The following is a 20,654-nucleotide window of genomic DNA, read 5'->3' on the forward strand; positions in this document are numbered from 1 at the left end:
CGAGTTTCATAGCAAAGGGTCTGAAAACGTATGTAAATACGGTTTTTGATTTTGTCATTATGGGGTATTGTGTAGATTGCTGCGGAAAATATATTTAATCAATTTTAGAAAAAGGTTGTAACGTAACAAAATGTGGAAGTAGCCAAGGGGTCTGAATACTTTCTGAAGGCATTGTACATTTCTGTTAATGCGTGTATTAATTAGTAATTTACCGTTTGCATAGTTCACAACCTGCTACACTTGTGAGAAACAAGTTTTGGTTTATTTCATAACCATCATTTACGATATTTGTCAATTTTTTTATTGTCTTTTGTTTGGAGTAATCATGTGAGTATGTCTCTGGTTTTTCTGTCCTGATAATGTTGAGGGAGTGCGTGCATCTGAGCATGCATGGATGTACCTGGCTTGCTGCATGTAAATGTAGGAAAGTATTTTTATTTATTTTGTTTTTACATCTATTGCAAATGATATAAAACTATTGTTCCTCACAGTAATCTATTTGAAAACACAAACAATCTCCCCTTTGATAATAACCAGTCCTTGGTGTGAAAGAGAAATGGAAGTTATAGGCCTACTGCTGCACTTGCCTATACGCTATGAGTTCCATGTGCTCAATTCTTTTAGGCGCCAATGGATCACGGTATATTATTTAGGAATGCACAATATATCGGTATGCAAATCAGAATCAGTCGATATTAGCTAAAAATGCCAACACCGGCATTGGCCAGATGTCTAGTTTAACGCCGATGTGCAAAACCGATGTCAAAGCTGACGTGCATACCTATATAACGTAGGCAGATGACGTAATGACGCCACAAAACATACAGCGCTACACAGAACAAAAGCAGAAAAATACTAATCGCACAATCCCAACAACTAAACAAGTTCAAGTCGTGCAGTCATTTGAAAAGAGTAAGAACATTTCAGCGAGACAACTCAAAGGTGAAATCCATTAAACACCAAGAATGGAATTCATTATCCTTGACAATCAACTGTTCTGTCGTGGATGATGTTGGCTTTCGCCGACTGGTCGAGCACCTCGAGCCCCGGTACACACTACCAAGCAAGAACTATTATTCAGATGTTGCCCTACCGGAGTTCCACAGTATTGTTGGAACGCACATCCATGAGCTACTTGCTATGGGCGTCACTGCTATTAGCTTCACAACTGACATTTGGACCAGCGATGTCAACCCCATGAGCATGCGGAGTCTGACAGCACAATGGGTCGACGAGGATTTCGTACTGAGGAAAGCCGTATAACATGTTCAAGAATGTGCTGGTTGTCATACCGCTGCTGCCATTTCAATGGCATTTGAGAACTTGTTTGAAACTTGAAAACATGAACACGCTCCATTCGAACAACTGACTCAAGAAATAAGCTCATCAACTGCGTCTGCAGCAGACGTGATACCCTCCGTCATGGCATTGAAACGTCTGCTCAACAAAACTGCCGACACAGACCGTGGGGTTAAAACTTACAAAAGTACTCTACAAGAGGCTGTGAACAAGTGATTCGGTGGCATTCTGTCAGAGCCTCATTACTGTGTCGCCACCATGCTCGATGCTAGGTACAAGGACCGCTACTTCAATGCAGACAAGAAACATGGTTTACGTGAAATGTTACATACACAGCTGGACAAGATGGAAACGGACACAGTGACAGTGCGCACCGAGGAAGAGGCGCCACAGACAGACAGAGCTGAAACTTCACTGCTTGACATGTATTTTTTTATTTATTTTTTATTTCACCTTTATTTAACCAGGTAGGCAAGTTGAGAACAAGTTCTCATTTACAATTGCGACCTGGCCAAGATAAAGCAAAGCAGTTCGACAACATACAAAAACACAGAGTTACACATGGAGTATGATGAAATCATGGTTGAGACTGAACAAATGAACAATGAAGCAGCACAGCAAGTAAGTGAAAGAAATAGGTTTTACTGGTAATGGGGACATACGTAAATGCCAACAAAATAACTTTTGGGTCAGTGTGTGTCAACTATTTAACTGTACTAGAACGCTTTAAAGGCTGCTAAAATGTTAAATATCGGTTATTAGTATCGTTTCTTTTGGGGGGGGGCAAGGAAAATATCGGATGTCGGTATCGGTCAAAAAATGTCATATCGGTGCATCCCTAGTATCAATGTGTCCACATGGCAGAGGCTGGTGATCTCACATAAGCTGACGTTGAGATTTATATCATTTTAATTCAGATATTTATGATGAACCACGTGACAATGATTTTGAGAAAGGAAAAACGTCATTATTGAAATGAAACTGTTCCACAAAAATGTGTATATGATAATGATTATAACTGGTACGCAGAACGGTAATCCTACCTTTCTGCGTACCAGTTATAATGATTTTGTAAGCTTCCCCAAACTTGAAACTCACATTCAGGTTTTCAAAATGAATATTGCCTCCAGCTTCCAGATCACACTGTAAAGTGACGGGAGACGCACTGATAGCCTGTTGCTTGCACTTGAATGGGAGGCGCACTTCAATTACCAGTTGAAGAAAATAGTAGCTTGTTTTAATCGTGCACCAAAACTGTTAACATGAGATTGCATTTAGAATTGTCGCGCAATGAACGGGCTTATAAAAGCACGTTTTTTACTACAGCAGCAACAAACTGAGGAACTGCAGAAGAAATACCGCTCAAAATAGGCTCTGTATGCTGTGCACGTGTGATAGTCATCATTTATCTTATTTATCCAACACAACAAAAAAAACAGGCCAATTTAAAAAACATTGACCGATAATACTTTTTATTCATTGATGGGCATATCTTGAAAATGGGATTTTTTTTTCTCCCAGGCATTTTGGCAGGCAACAATTTTATTTATCAGCTTTTCATTATAATTTTTGGGGGCAAAACCAGGCATTTGTTTGTTAACGGAAACCCTGAGACACACACAAACAGCGAGGTCATTGGCCCAGACTCGCTCCCCCTATCTCCAGCCTATTTTCAAGGTGGGAGAAGAGTGATGGCAGCTCGCTTCAAGAGGTACGATAACCCAGGCACAAGAGGCCCTGGAGCCCTGGTCCCCAAGTCGAGGGGATTCAACCAGCCCTGCCTGTCCCCGCTTTCCTATCACTTCTCTGGGCTCAGAGACACTTCCACACTGGGTCTGGAGGGAATGTGCCTAAGGAAATCAATCAACAGCTATTTGAAGTTAAAATCAAATGGTGCATCCTGCTAGCACACGGTTAGCTCGTATAGCTACTGATAAGGAGATTGTAGGAAGTCATCAAGTGAAATTTTGCTACCAATGCGCTGAGGAGCACAGCACTGTTTAGTATTCAATTCAGTGTTGTTGAATGTTAGCCCTGTCCAAGGACTCCACACCTTCCCAGTGTGTTTGTACTGGGGGACATTTTTAGCAACGGCCTAAGTTGTAGGCTAGGCTAGGTTAGCTACGTGTTAGCTAGTAAATCAAATGCCAACTTCCCATACAAAACATCATTCCCTTCAGGGCTTTGTGAGCGAGCAACTGGGGCCACTTACAGTGCCACAGAGACAAGTTGAGTACACACAGGAGACTCAGGGCTCTGTTTCTTGACTGTCAGGGGGCTTTTAGAAGAAGCTGACACTAACCAGCAGCACGCAGCTAGCCAGCAGTGGCTGCCATGACAGTCCCAGCTATATGTTAGATCAAAGAAATTTGATAGCAAAAGAAGTCGCAGTTCTGGCTTATCATCTCTTGTAATGTCATTCTCTGTTCACTAGTGCTATGGCTAACCAGAAAACACAAAAGAATAGGCCTATATTCACAGTATGAATGTGGAATGTCCTCACTCCTTCAGTCATTGCCAAACCAGTTCATTTTGTTATCTTAAACGCAGCACCAGGGTCAACACTTCAAATGAGCTATTGGCATCTATGCTTCCAGTCTTTCATGTAACAAGAACACGTTTAACTGCCGCCAAGATGTATTACATATCAATGTTCTATTCGTTAAGAAAGGAGACTTTTCCTTATCTGGAATGAAACAAAAAACTCTGGTCAGATGGACCTCGACTGCATTTTCTTTAAAGGAGTTCTAAAATTAGTCTGGAATGTATTACCATGCCGCTCTTTCGCTCTCTCCCACTCGTGTTCACGCCCCCCACACTCATACCAACATAAACACCACACCATATTGAAAAGGCCCCAATAAGGCCCTCTTAGAATCCCCTCTGGAACTCCAGTATCTAAAACATATAGACTAGGCATAGACTTCAATACACAATGAATAAATGCACACAACATACATACAATTTATCGGAATACATGCACACTATAAAATTAGTGATGCACCTATATTACATTTTTGGCCGATACCAATATCTGATATTCTCCTTGCAAAAAAAACGATACCGATAACCGATATTTAAAATTCTAGCGGCCATTTAAGCATTCTAGTACAGTTAACACACACACGGATGCAGCGGTCTAAGGCACGGCATCTCAGTGCAAGAGGCATCCCTACAGTTCCTGGTTCGAATCCACGCTGTATCACATCCGGCCGTGATTGGGAGTCCCATAGGCCAGGTCGCAATTGTAAATGAGAACTTGTTCTCAACTTGCCTACCTGGTTAAATAAAGGTGAAAAAAAAAAAATATATATATATATATATATATATATAATAAAATAGGGCGGCGCACAATTGGCCCAGCGTCGTCCGGGTTTGGCCGCCATTATAAACAAGAATTTGTTCTTAACTGACTTGCCTAGTTAAATAAAGGTTACACACACACGCACACTGACCAAAAAGTTATTTTGTTGGCATTTACGCATGTCCCCATTACCAGTAAAACAATCAAAACCTATTTCTTTCACTTACTTGCTGTGCTGTTTCGTAGTTCATTTGTTCAGTCATTTCATTCTCAACCAGGATTTCATTGTACATGTCAAGCAGTGAAGTTTCAGCTGTCTGTCCGTGGCCTCTCTTCCTCGGTGCGCACTGTCACTGTGTCCGTTTCCATCTTGTCCAGCTGTGTATGTAACATTTCACGTAAGCCCCGTTTCTTCTCTGCATCAAAGTAGCGGTCCTTGTACATAGCATCGAGCATGGTGGTGACACAATAAAGAGAATGCCTGTTGAGCAGGCGTTTCAATGCCTTGACAGAGGGTATCACGTCTGCTGCAGGCGCAGTTGATGAGCTTATTTCCCGAGTCAGTTGTTCGAATGGAGCTAGCTAGTGTGTTCATGTTTCCAAGTTTCAAACATGTTCTCAAATGCCATTGAAATGGCAGCAGCGGTATGACAACCAGCACATTCATGAGAATGAAATACGACTTTTCTCAGTACGAAATCCTTGACGACCCACTGTGCTGTCAGACTCATCATGCTCATGGGGCTGATATCACTGGTCCAAATGTCAGTCGTGAAGCTAACAGCAGTGACGCTATTACTGTGTAACTCCGGTAGGGCAACATCTGAAAAATAGAGCACTTGGTAGTGTGTAAAGGTGCTCGACCAGTCGGCGAAAGCCAGCATCACCCACGACAGAGAACGGTTGACTGTCAAGGGCAATGAATTCCATTATCTTGGTGTTTAATGGATTTCACCTTTGAGTTGTCTCACTGAAATTTTCTTACTCTTTCAAATGACTGCGCGATCCACACAGTAGACATTGTGGGCTAGGTTAGGAATGCTGTGTTGCACGTGTAGCGCAAAATTTTATGTGGCGTCATTACGTCATGTAACGTTATAAAGGTATGCACGTCAGCTTTGACATCGGTTTTGCACACCGGCATTAATCTAGACATCTGGCCGATGTCTAGTTACTATAAATGCATCTGAATACATGTAGGCAACACATTACAGTGGATGTGAATGTGTGTGACAATTCAAAATGATGCTTGATTTAACGACACAAATCTTATTCCACTCTGCACACCCCCCCACTTTCCTGTCTTTCGCCCACTTTGGTTTCTCATCTGAAAGATGCACACCTGTCATAATCCAAGCTTCGATTAAACTGCATACTGCTGCAGTGATTTGTTTCCGTAGTTCTAACTTAGCTACACTTGGCTGTTTCTACCTTTTCTCTCCACTCAGAGAGCAAATCCTTTCGGATCATGGTGAGATATTATTTATCTGCCATTTTCCTCACCTATGGTTGTTGTGTGGCGTGGTGTGAGTGAAACAAATGACTAACATAACAAGAATGTTGGTTTCGTGACGCCAAGGGATATCAAGGATTAGAAGATCTTACCTCTCTTCCAGTGGAAGACTGTCTTTGCTGCGCTCTTCCACCTACGTAGACAAGCAAACAAAACAACTAAATTACAAAACAACTGAACCTCCATAAAGACATAGCAGGTTAAAGAATGTATATTTGTCTTGTAATTACAGTTCAGCCTAATAGTTTCTATATTGAGTCATTGTATTAAAGTGCAAATTAGTATATGATGAGCATCATTAGTAGGATTTCAGCACTTGATAATGAATAAACAATGGACAAATATAATTAATCAAGAGTGTTAGGCTTACATAAACCCAAATGCATCAACAAATTAGCTGCCATCTAAGTTTGTACATTTATAACATTTCTGTTTTGGATAACAGGAATGCCGTATGAAAAAAAAAAAAAAAGAGGCAACAACAAAATGACTATCTTTCTAAATGCTCCTAAGGTGAATGGTGGCCCATTGTGACAACACTGATGCTCAAAGCAGGTGCACGGGTACATTATGTACTTCTTACACGGGTGGGTGTAATCTTGAACGCTGATTGTTTAAAACCGCATCCCAGCCGGTGTCTATTCCACAAGTTACCACCGGCTAAATACGACGTTAAAATTCCTATTTATTCCGTTCCATCTGACTGCGCAATCCACTGTCATCAAGTTTATAAATTGATTGGCAGGGCTGAACTCCACTATAAAAAGCATCGAGACATTATCTCACATTTCTTTTAGAGTAACCTTACATTTTCAACAGTGGAGATTTGTATAAACCTTGCTGTCTGTCTCCCCGACATTTGCAACATTGTTTCAATATTCAAATTCGATCTAACATGTCCGGACGAGACAGGCAGGCACCGTATCTCAGCCAGTCAAAATCATGAAAAAAAACAGCTAAAACAAACGTGTCTACTTTGCGGTTATTCTGGCTGCACATTTTGACGTGACTAAGTTAGCCATAGTTGGCTAGCTAGCAAGGGATAATAATGTTGCCAGCTATTATGGCAATGGAACATTTAGCCCTAGATTTCTGTTGGGACTACATCTTGTGGAAGATTGAAGTGGTATGAATAAATTCATAAAAATAACATTTTCTGAAAAGGAACATTTTCTGTCAATCATTATTTGAATATGTTGGTAACCCGTTGTATGACATTGGCGCAGTGGTCTAAGACACTGCATCTCTGTGCAAGAGGCGTCACTGCAGTACCTGGTTCAAATCCAGGCTGCATCACAACCGGCCGTGATTGGGATAGGGCAGCGCACAATTGGCCCAGCGTCGTCTGCGTTTGGCCGGGGTAGGCCATCATTGTAAATAAGAATTTGTTCTTAACTGACTTGCCTAGTTAAATAATAAAAAATAATGCCCTCGAAGCTGGTGTTACTAATACATCCTCTTCTCTGGCATTATCACTTAAATGTAGGAGCCACAGAGATAAAAAATGACATACAGCTTTGTAAACCGGAGTGTTAGCTGCACTCGTTGCTACCATTGAACAGCTCACTTTCATAGGAACAATCTGGGGCCCATGACACGAGTCACCATGGCGAGCTCTCAGCAGTGCATTGGCTTTTTTGTGCAACCGGAGGAGAGTGGCTGTGTGGGGATAGTGGGTTTTAAAGTACAGTACTAACTTCGTGCATGCAGCCCCCTTTTATACAATGGAGGTGTTGTTGTTGCCAGGGGGGGGGGAATCTAATTCTTTACAGCAGTGATCACCAACCTCCAAGCCATTCCTAGTCAAATCACCAAAAATGTATGTAAAAACCCAACGATAAAGCCTTGCGTTCCTATACCCCCCCCCCCCCCAGTTTTGTGCTGTTGACGGTAGGTGCACTTGATTCAGCAGCACTAGCGCCGGGAAGCCAAAGTGTTCTCATTTTAAACCTTTTAAATGTGTCTTAAAAAAGGTAGAACTCTGCCTACTCGACAGGCCCAGAGAGCAAATCAAGTACACCTATAGGCCTACTGTTGGCCAATCAGATAGCTCAGATCAAACTCAATTTAAACATTTAACAAAGCATGGAAATGGTGATCTATTGTCGTTTCTTCGACTGTGTTCACACAGGCAGCCCAATTCTGAGCTTTTTTTCCACTAATTGGTCTTTTGTCTAAATCACATCAGATCTTTTCTCGTCAGATCTTTTTCCAGAGTTGATTGGTCAAAACACCAATTGGTGGAAAAAAATTGAATTGGGCTGCCTATCTAAACAAAGCCAAAGAGACAGACGTAGTTAACTCATCTTCAACAGATATTACGACAATTACAATGGAAGTTAAGACTTTTTAAATCGGATTAGGCTAGGCCAATCTATCGTGTAAAAAAAAAAAAATTTAAAAAAAGTTTGGACATCAGAGCATTTAGGCATAAACGCTATCAAGGAAACAAAACAGATGTATTTCCTTCCCATTAAGACAAGATCTTACAACAGATAATAGGTTGTTCCACGAAGTGCATTTTGCACCCGTTTGACATTTTATGAAGAAATTGTGCATCGATATTGAATTTAAAAGACTATTATATTTAATGAAGTTGCCTTTAATATCGACCATATGGAGAACTAAGATTTATTGACTTGCAATCTGTTCACCCATGGCAATCCGCATACACATACTAACACATGCACTCACAAGTACATGCACACACAAGTACATACGGATTGTGTATTGCAGATATGTGGTAGTAGAGTAGTGGCCTGAGGGCACACAGTGTGTTGTGAAAAGTGTTATGAAATGTAATGCCATGCATTGTACAACGGGTGGGTCTAATCCTGATTGGTTAAAACCTCATCACAGCCGGGGTCTATTCCACAAGTTACCACCAGCTAAATCTATGACATTAAAATGCCTATTTACTCTGTTCCATCTGACTGCGCAATCCACCGTCTCATCAGCCCAGCCAGGCAATTTATGAACTTGATCTCCACTATAAAAAGCATATAGACGTTATTTCATTTAGACTAACATTTAGTTTTCAACATCGGAGATTTTAAATAATCCTTGCGGTCGGTCTCTCCAACATTTGCAACATTGTTTCAATATCCAAATTTGATCTCCAGCTGTCCCATAGTAATGAAGGTGTCGGGACGAGACAGATAGGCAGGCAGCGTTTCTCAGCCAGTAAAAATCATGAATCAGCTGGCATAATTTTTGAAGCGATTGTGTTAGCGGTGCTGTTGGCTAGCTCCTCTGAACAGCAGTGTCCTGACAAGAGCGCACATTTTCAATGCCAGGCGAAATCGCGCCTCATTAGCTCATTGTTATCAATGTATCCAAATAAATGTCACTAGAAAACAGCTTAACCTCTTAAATGTAATGGCGAAACGTAGATTTCCACCTATAAGACATACCCAAAAGTAACTGCTATTCATCTGTAATTACATGATTCTGACATGCCAAAACTTGGTATATTTGGAAACACAACATCTGGGAGATTATGAGGAAATGATCAGAAGATAGATAGGAGTTACATAATTCAGAACACACAAGATCAAGCACACACAAAATAACCGTTTTTTTATTTATTTTTATTTTGTAAGTCACCTTTCATTGACAAGCTATAAGTGAATTATTGATGCCCAGAGCTGGAAACACAGATGGCTTCCACAACATCAGAAAAAAATGGGATTGATAGACCTAACTATAAGAAATGGGCAGATGTTTTAGTAGTGTCCCTAAATCTCTCCAAATTGGCATTATGTCTGTAAATTAGATAATCCCAGTGCTATTACATATTTGCAATCCCTAAATGCTGTTTGTTCAGTATTAAAACACAAGTTCTATCATATCAACCTCACTCAAACATTGTGGTGGTATGGAGTAACCAGGGTACATTCAGCCTCTCCAAAGTGTCAGAATGTGGTAACTGTACTGTTTTTGCTCACTGGATGTGCCTAAAAATGATTGTTCACTATAAAAACTAAATCCCTACAACACCAACCTCTCTCAAGCATCGTGGTGGTGTTGGGGGACATACAGGGGATATTCAAGTGTTTTTTCAACCTCTCCAAAGTGCCTGAACGTTTAGCCTAGGCATATCCAATGTATTGGTCCTACATACAAATGAACTACTTACAAAAACAAAATAAAAGCAGCAGATATACAACAACAAAAAAATATACAAAAATGTATTTCAAACAAACTTGGTTACACAAGTGACATTAGCTGAAATAAGCTGTATTATTTACAAATGGCATTCGTGTTCATTTTACATCCCAGGTGTAGATGATTAGATTTCACTTTCACCGTAGCTTGTGCATGTCGTGATAGTCTGAAGCAGTCCCTCTCTGCCAGGAAACAAAAAGCGAACTGGCATTTCTGACAGATCTGGCATTTCACCCTTTTTCCCCCATGTTTTGTGCAATGCTTGCAGTTCTTCCTTTTGTCTTTTGGCATGTGTGTTGGATAGTGGCACTCACCTTGAGTGGGGGGGGTCTTGTGATGGTTGTGTATTTATCTTCAAAATCTTCTTACACAACGCAGAGTATGAGAGGTCAATATAGAAATAATGATCAATGGAAATAGTGTTTTTTCTGTAATAGGGGATTAATGAGCAACGGGTCAGAGACATGGGAGGAATTTGTCTATATAGTGAGCCTGAAATAGGATACTTGTTATTTGGCCATTGGCCCAGTTTTATTGCAAGGAATTCTAACTGGTCAACCACAGGCTAGGTTATAAACTACATCCTGTCCCTTTGTACACTGGAGAGAATCACAGGAGATACATCACTCAGGGGAGAATCACTGAGGACAGGGGAGCATGAACATCTACCTCCCCACATGATTTGTCCTTTTTGAATAAGAATAAACCCATTTTCCTCCACCTGATTTGCTTTGGGGTCTGTGTTATTGAAGAGTAACATGAACTGCTAACAGTTGTGAGGTGGCTTTGGGCCCCCAATTCTGCCATTTCCAACACCAGCTGCTCTCGGAAGGCCAACTGGGTGTGAGGGGTTTGACCTTTTGCTTTGGCATTTACTGTATGAATGTCCACAAAGTGGTAAAAAAAAAAAAAGTCTTATACCACTTCCTGGTCTTGTGGAGGACCTGGTAGTAGCCTATCAGAGCATCAGATAGGTCGGCACCCCCATATTGGAATTGTAGTCCTTCAGAGAAACTGGGACTTTTTTCCTCACCCATGCCCCATTGGCATTTTTCACCCTCATTGAGACATGGTCGCTATGGCCTTACGCTGCGTGGTGAGCATGGTTACTTCCCTAGTGTCCTTCCATTTCACAAAAAGCAGCTTGTTAGTCCTGATCCAACGTATTGTCCCCCTCTCCGCTGTCTTTGTAATGTCGTTTACCTTGGTCTTGGAGAAAACTATTCTGTTAAGACGAATGGTGCCACAAGCCCATATTTTATTTTTCAAGAGGTCTATGGAAAGTGGATGTAGAACCATCAGAAGGGGTGATTGAAACTGCAGTGGGGGGTGGTTGAAGAGGAGTGGGGCCTTTGTTGAGAAATGGATGTAGAACCATCAGACGGGGTGATTGACATAGCAGCGGGGAAGCTTGCGAGGGAGGGGAAGCTTGCTGGGGAGGGGAAGCTTGCTGGGGGAGGGGAAGCTTGCTGGGGGAGGGGAAGCTTGCTGGGGGAGGGGAAGCTTGTTGGGGAGGGGTGGCTCCCAAACATTATCATCCAAATTATTTGCATCCTTCACTGAATAAAATAAAGAGATATTGTTGTGAGACAGAATTACAGTTGACTAAATTTACAAAATGACATTACTGTAAAGTAAAAACACCAAGCCTAAACTTTATCTGGACAGTGACTCACATTAGTTGTGAAGAACACACACACACACAAAATGGAAACAGTAACACTTTGGAGACAAAGGGAGAGGTGAGAATCACAAATAAACAATGGCCATGAGAGTTAAGTGGCCTCTCCAAAGTTACAAGGATGAAACTTAGAAGAGCAAACTAATATGAAACAGACAATAACTACTTTGGAATTACATAACATTGAAATTATTTGTTATAGGCCAATGTAAACTACATCCAAATCACAAAAAGCAGACAACTTATAAAAAACAATATAGTAAATTAGATAAAGTCAAGAAAATAATTGACTTACAGATCTTAAAATGGATCCAATCCCCCTAGAAAGCAATCTTCGTCGGCCGAGTCGGAATCCTCTTTGTCCGACTCCAGTATTTTATTCAAAGCTTCTATGGTCGGTATACTGTCTTTTTAGGTTCCTTCTTTTTAGGTTCCCCCCCGAGAAGCCATCTTTTATGCTAAATCAATTAAATTAAAAGCAATGAAATCTGATAATGTAATGTAGCGTGTTTGGTGCGTCTCGTCTCCGAGCCAGGTAGAAATACTTCACATAACACATAAAAAAAAAAGGTTCTAAGGCTTGCTTTGTACCACCCAGGTCAACTGCATATCCCTGGAAAGCCTCTCATTGGCTACAAGACTGTCAAGGTGCCGTAGTAGCCAATCACATGTGGAATGGATGCCAAAGGTGCCTAAGCAGGCAAAATTATATCTTTGCGCATCAAAAATATGATCACACGTGGACATTCGATGTTACCATTAAGTTATACATCAGATATCTAGCCTATTGCCAATGTTTTGTTCCTACCAATCTAAGAATTAATTTGATACCCCCATGTAGCTATAGCTCAAACACAGACCAAATCGAAGCTTACCTTTTTGGTGAAAACGTGATCAATAACGGTAGGTCACAAGCAGACAAATAATATATCCTCATGATCTGTGGAGGCCCGGCTTTCGGTGTTTATCAACGTATTCCTTGTTTATTTTGTTTATGCTTCACAACGCTAACCGGTAGGTAGGTAGCAGCCATCTTGAAGTGAGGTCATGAGCTCGGCCTGGCCTTTTTAAATTTAACCTTTATTTAACTAGTCAAGTCAATTAAGAACAAATTCTTACTTACAAATTCTTACTCCCTGGCCTACCAGGGAACAGTGGGTTAAACTGCCTTCTTGTTTAGGGGCAGAATCGACAGATTTTTACCTTGTCAGCTCAGGGATTCGATCCAGTAACCTTTCTGTTACTGGCCCAACGCTAACCACTAGGCTACCTGCCGCCTTATATATTCGTATGCCCATATATGGTTGTAAGTCACACCGATCAATAGCCAAGATACTCAGCTTTCCGCAGACACCCTGCAGATCGGGGCTACCGTTCACACACCAGACTGAATTGAAAAATAGGCTCCCCAAATATGGGGACTCCACATTTAAGAGGTTAAACAATTGCAAATCCAGCTACTGTTATTCTGGTTGCACTGTTTGACGTGACTAAGTTAGCCACAGTTGGCTAGCTAACAAGCAAGGGATAACAACGTTGCCAGCCAGTATGGCAATGGAACATTAGAACGAACGACTGGGTCGAGTCCATAGATACAGAACAAAAAGACGGAATGACTGGGTCGCGTCTCTGGCAACCGAACCAACGACCAGCCTGCTTGTGTAGCATCCTTAGATGTGTCGGGACTATATCTTGTCGAAGGATTAAGTAGTATTGATAAATTCATCAAAATAAATGTTCATTAAAATATGTCAATCATTATTTGAATATGTGGTAACCCATTGTATAAAAGTGATCAATGCCCTCGAAGCCGGTGTTGAGGATATACGGCACATTCGGAAAGTATTCAGACCCCTTGACTATTTCCACAGTTACGTTACAGCCTTATTCTAAAATGGATTAAATACATTTTTTCCCCCTCAATCTACACACAATACCCCATCCATAATGACAAAGCGAAGACAGGTTTTTAGAAATGTATTACAGATAAAAACAGAAATATCCTATTTAAATAAGTATTCAGACCCTTTGCTATTAGACTCGAAATTGTAGCTCAGATGCTTCCTGTTTCCATTTATCATCCTTGAGATGTTTCTACAACTTGATTAGAGTCCACCTGTGGTAAATTCAATTGATTGGACATGATTTAGAAAGGCACACACGTCTATATAAAAAGTCCCAAAGTTGACAGTGTATGTCAGAGCAAAAACCAAATCGATGAAGTTGAAGGAATTGTCTGTAGAGCTCCGAGACAGGATTGTGTCGAGGCACACATCTGGGGAAGGGTACCAAAAAATGTCTGCAGCATTGAAGGTGCCCAAGAACACAATGGCCTAGTGCTGGGCGATATGGCCAAAATATTATATCACGGTTTTTCTTTAAAATTGGACGGTATGGCAGTATTTACATTTTTTTAATAATAAAAGTTACACATTTGCTTTATGAGTAGTGAGTGATCATAGGGTGGCAACACATAGAATCTAAGTGATTTCAATGAGTCTCTCCATTCTGATTGAACAGTATAAAACAATTAAACTTCAACCAAAACAAAATGTCAGCACTTTTATCATTTCTGCATTTCCTGCACTCAATTGCAGTGGTGGAAAAAGTACCCAATTGTCATACTTGAGTAAAAGTAAACATACGTTAATAGAAAATTACTCAGGTAAAAGTGAGTCACCCAGTAAAATACTACTTGAATACAAGTCTAAAAAGTATCAAAAGTAAAAGTATAAATCATTTCAAATTCCTTATATTAAGCAAACCAAATGGAACCATTTAAAAAATATATATTTACTGATAGCCAGGGGCACACTCAGACAATGTTTAGTAGTAAAAAGTACAGCATTTTCCTTTAGAAATCTAGTGAAGTAAAAGTAAAAGTTGTCAAAAATAAAAAACAGTAAAGTACAGAAACCAACAAAAAACGACTTAAGTGGTACTTATAAAAGTATTTTTACACTGCTCAATTGAGAATTTCCACACTGCCACATAGGGCTTTACGATATGGGCAAATAACATAGGACCTATTTTTAACCAAATGTTGCAAATACGATTTCACTTCTGAATTAGAGCAAAACTGTTGGAATCATGGACATAGAATGACTATTCTAAATATATATAATAGTGGGTACTTTGAGTACAGCGTTTGAGATGACAACGAATTCAAATGCCAGGGAGTAGGGATGCACGATATATCGGTGAAGATATCGGAATCAGCCGATATTAGCTAAAAATGCCAACATCGGTATCAGCCGATGTGCAAAACCGATGTCAAAGCTGACGTGCACACCTATATAATGTAACATTTTGCACTACACAGCATTCATAACCTAGTTCACAATGTCTGCTGTGTGGATCGAGCAGTCAAAAAATATTAAAATCGCACACTTGAGCAGTCATTGGAAAGAGTAAGAACATTTCAATGGAGACAACTCAAAAGGTGAAATCCATTAAATGTAATTAATCCGTTCTGTCGTGGGTGATGTTGGCTTTCACCGACTGGTCGAGCACTGGTACACACTACTAAGTGAGCTATTTTTCAGATGTTGCCCTACTGGAGTTACACAATAATAGCGTCACTGCTATTAGCTTCAAGACATACATACAATGGAATACCGTTTCGGTCTCTGCGTGTCAAAAAAGTAGCACTGTCAAAGCTGTACAAAAAAAGTCTGCAAACAAGCAAACACCGGCCACAAACGATGTGTTTACAACACCGCGTTGGTAATAAAGCATAATTTGTTCAAAAGCAACTTCTGGGGTAGCTAGCTTTAGCTTGGTACCTAGCTAGCACCAATACAACCAGCCTGAAAACAATGACCAGTAGAAACTGCAGTAATTTTCATTATTCTTAGCGATGATTTAGGAATCCCTGTGAGTAAGTATTAGCTAGGTTGACACTTGTTGTTTGCCTGTTGAAATTGAACTTCAGTTCATGAAAATAAATAGCTAGCCAGCTACTTAACCCTGTTGCCAAAACCTAAAGTTATAGGCAGCCAGCTAGCTTCATCTGGCTAGTGACCCTCGACCGGACTTGGTTATGTGTTGTGAATCCTTTATTCTAATCCACAATAAAGGATTCAGCACAATAGTGGAATTTGCGGATTGCCTTCAAAATAAAAGTATGTCATTGACAGCGATGCAAATTAATACAAATAGTAGAATTAGGCCACACTTATTTTGAAGGCTAACTGCAAAGTCCACTATTGTGGCTAATCCTTACTGTGGCTAGCTTCACATAGATGGGTCCGAACACCATTAATCAAAAAAAAATAAAAAATAAAAAATAAAAAAATGTTTTTAAAATTTAAAAATAAAAAATAAAAAAAAATAAAAAAATAAAAATAAAAATCGGTCTTATGAATAAATTAGGGTTATTTTAGATGACACCTAGCTATATAGTTAACTAACTATAGCTACTGAGACAGATGTTCTTACCCAAACACATAGTAAAATGACATTGTTTGCCTCCATGCGCTAGCTAACTTTTTTTTAAATGACCAGCACTGTAGGTGCGCGAGACAACTTTACCAGCATCATAGCATACGTATCGATGAATCGTTGTGACATGAAATACAAGTGAGTGTAATCAATGTGTAATAACTACATAAAAAAATGTACGTGTTAAATTATGTGACCTACAGTCATATTCATGTTCTGATTGGTCAACAAGCTTATTTGACACATCAAATAGTGTTACAGTTGAAGTCGGAAGTTTACATAGACAAACACATTTAAACTCAGTTTTTCACAATACCTGACATTTAATCCTAGTAAAAATTCCCAGTCTTAGGTCAGTTAGGATCACCACTTTATTTTAAGAATGTGAAATGTCAGAATAATAGTAGAGTGATTGATTTCAGCTTATATTTCTTTCATCACATTCCCAGTGGGTCAGAAGTTTACATACACTCAATTAGTATTTGGTAGCATTGCCTTTAAATTGTTTCACTTGGGTCATACGTTTTGGAAAGCCTTCCACAAGCTTCCCACAAAAAGTTGGGTGAATTTTGGCCCATTCCTCCTGACAGAGCTGGTGTAACCGAGTCAGGATTGTAGGCTTGACTAACTGTAAAAGCGTGCTCACACATGCGTTTACAGTTCTGCCCCCACATTTTCTATAGGATTGAGGTCAGGGCTTTGTGATGACCACTCCAATACCTTGACTTTGTTTCCGTAAGCCATTTTGCCACAACTTTGGAAGTATGCTTTGGGTCATTGTCCATTTGGAAGACCCATTTGCGACCAAGCTTTTAACTTCCTGACTGATGTCTTGAGATGTTGCTTCAATATATCCACATCGTTTTCCTCCTCATGATGCCATCTATTTTGTGACGTGCCTTCTTCAGTAAAGCACCCCCACAACATGACGCTGCCACCCCCGTGCTTCCCGGTTGGGATGGTGTTCTTCGGCTTGCAAGCCTCCCCCTTTTCCCTCCAAACATAACAATGGTCATTATGGCCAAACAGTTCTATTTTTGTTTCATCAGACCAGAAGACATTTCTCCAAAAAGTACGATCTTTGTCCCCATGTGCAGTTGAAAACCGTAGTCTGGCTTTTTTATGGCGGTTTTGGAGCAGTGGCTTCTTCCTTGCTGAGTGGCCTTTCAGGTTATGTCGATATAGGACTCATTTTACTGTGGATATAGACACTTTTTTACCAGTTTCCTCCAGCATCTTCACAAGGTCCTTTGCTGTTGTTCTGGGATTTGAACTTTCCACACCAAAGTACGTTCATCTCTAGGAGACAGAACGCATCTCCTTCCTGAGCAGTATGACGGCTACGTGGTCCCATGGTGTTTATACTTGCGTACAATTGTTTGTACAGATGAATGTGGTAGCTTCATGCATTTGGAAATTGCTCCCAAGGATGAACCAGGCGTGTGGAGGTCTACAATTTATTTTCTGAAGTCTTGGCTGATTTCTTTAGATTTTCCCATGATGTCAAGCAAAGAAGCACTGAGTTTGAAGGTAGGCCTTGAAATACATCCACAGGTACACCTCCAATTGACGTCAATTAGGCTAACAGAAGCTTCTAAAGCCATGACATTTTCTGGAATTTTCCATGCTGTTTAAAGGCACAGTCAACTTAGTGTATGTAAACTTCTGACCCATTGAAATTGTGATACAGTAAATTATAAGTGAAATAATGTCTGTAAACAATTGTTGGAAAAATAACTTGTGTCATGCACAAAGTAGATGTCCTAAACGACTTGCCAAAACTATAGCTTGTTAACAAGAAATTTGTAACGACTTTTAATGATTCCAATCCTAAGTGTTTGTAAACTTCCGACTTCAACTGCATCTGCTGGTCATTGTTCTTTTTTTACATTTACATTTAAGTCATTTAGCAGACGCTCTTATCCAGAGCGACTTGACACGCAAAGACCCAAACGGCATTCCATAGCAATCCTGGTTGAAAATGAAGCGACTGAACACATGAATAACGAAACTGCACAGCAAGTAAGAGAAAGAAATAGGTTTTGATTATGTTTTACTGGTAATGGGGACATACATAAATGCCAACAAAATAAAGTTTTGGTCAGTGCGTGTGTAACCTTTATTTAACAAGGCAAGTCGGTTAAGAGAAAATTATTTTTACAACGATGGTCTACCCTGGCCAAAACCGGATGACGCTGGGTCAATTCTGCGCCGTACTTTGGGACTCCCAGCTGGATGTGATACAGCCTGGATTCGAACCAGGGCCTGTAGTGACGCCTCTTGCACTGAGATGCTGTACCTTAGACCGCTGCGTCCATGTGTGTTAACTACACTACAGTCGTGGCCAAAAGTTTTGAGAATGACACAAATATTAATGTTCAAAGTCTGCTGCCTCAGTTTGTATGATGGCAATTTGCATATACTCCAGAATGTTATGAAGAGTGATCAGATGAATTGCAAAGTCCCTCTTTGCCATGCAAATGAACTGAATCCCCCCCCAAAAAAAATTCACTGCATTTCAGCCCTGCCACAAAAGGACCAGCTGACATGTCAGTGATTCTCTCGTTACCACAGGTGTGAGTGTTGACGAGGACAAGGCTGGAGATCACTCTGTCATGCTGATTGAGTTCAAATAACAGACTGGAAGCTTCAAAAGGAGGCTGGTGCTTGGAATCATTGTTCTTCCTCTGTGAACAACGGTTACCTGCATGGAAACACATGCTGTCATCATTGCTTTGCACAAAAAGGGCTTCACAGGCAAGGATATTGCTGCCAATAAGATTGCACCTAAATCAACCATTTATCGGATCATCAAGAACTTCAAGGAGAGCGGTTCAATTGTTGTGAAGAAGGCTTCAGGGCGCCCAAGAAAGTCCAGCAAGCGCCAGGAGCATCTCCTAAAGTTGATTCAGCTGGCACCACCAGTACAGAGCTTGCTCAGGAATGGCAGCAGGCAGGTGCGAGTGCATCTGCACGCACAGTGAGGTGAAGACTTTTGGAGGATGGCCTGGTGTCAAGAAGGGCAGCAAAGAAGCCACTTCTTTCCAGGAAAAACATCAGGGACAGACTGATATTCTGCAAAAGGTACAGGGATTGGACTGCTGAGGACTGGGGTAAAGTCATTTTCTCTGATGAATCCCCTTTCCGATTGTTTGGGGCATCCGGAAAAAACCTTGTCTGGAGAAGACAAGGTGAGCGCTACCATCAGTCTTGTGTCATGCCAACAGTAAAGCATCCTGAGACCATTCATGTGTGTGGTTGCTTCTCAGCCAAGGGAGTGGGCTCACTCACAATTTTGACTAAGAATACAGCCATGAATAAAGAATGGTACCAACACATCCTCCGAGAGCAACTTCTCCCAACCATCAAGGAACAGTTTGGTGACAAACAATGCCTTTTCCAGCATGATGGAGCACCTTGCCATAAGGCAAAAGTGATAACTAAGTGGCTTGGGGAACAAAACATAGATATTTTGGGTCCATGGCCAGGAAACTCCCCAGACCTTAATCCCATTGAGAACTTGTGGTCAATCCTCAGGTGGGTGGACAAACAAAAACCCACAAATTCTGACAAACTCCAAGCATTGATTATGCAAGAATGGGCTGCCATCAGTCAAGATGTGGCCCAGAAGTTAATTGACAGCATGCCAGGGTGGATTACAAAGGTCTTGAAAAAGAAGGGTCAACACTGCAAATATTGACTCTTCATCAACTTCATGTAATTGTTAATAAAAGCCTTTGACACTTATGAAATGCTTGTAACTATACTTCAGTATTCCATAGTATCATCTGACAAAAATATCTAAAGACACTGAAGCAGCAAACTTTGAAAATATACATTTGTGTCATTCCCAAAACTTTTGGCCACGACTGTAGAACGCTTAAAATTGAAATAGCGGTATCGGCCAAAAATGTCATATCGGTGCATCACTACCAGGGAGGAGTTATTGTGACAGGGTAGGAACTAAAGTGTTGATAAGTGTTTCCTAGGGGACCCTATAAGCTTTGGCTACATTGCATGTTTTCACTTAGCTGCTTCATGTGGCTAACATTCTTGCTTTGCATATTCCTCTGATTTAGAAGATACTGTTGCAAAAACAACTGATTTAGGTCTACACCATCACTGGTATTATCAGGCTGTATTAGCTAGCTACGTTTGCTCTTACTCAGTACATTTATTAGCTAGCTAGCTATTAGCAGCTAACGACTAGCGTCTCACATAATTTAGGACAACTTGCTAAGACAAAC

General features: G+C 40.6%; 1 protein-coding gene across 2 annotated transcripts in view; it reads right to left on the reverse strand.

The window, feature by feature from the left end:
- The window catches only part of tmem131l (transmembrane 131 like), a 91,512-nt gene that overhangs the window by 64,378 nt on the left and 6,480 nt on the right, over window positions 1–20,654 (reverse strand). For both annotated transcript variants that reach the window (XM_029750125.1, XM_029750124.1), the window contains exon 3: window positions 6,209–6,249. In XM_029750125.1, the coding sequence (XP_029605985.1) occupies window positions 6,209–6,249 (41 nt within the window). The remainder of the gene's footprint in view (window positions 1–6,208; window positions 6,250–20,654) is intronic.

The sequence above is a fragment of the Salmo trutta genome, chromosome 4 (assembly GCF_901001165.1).
Source record: "Salmo trutta chromosome 4, fSalTru1.1, whole genome shotgun sequence".
Lineage (NCBI taxonomy): Eukaryota > Metazoa > Chordata > Actinopteri > Salmoniformes > Salmonidae > Salmo > Salmo trutta.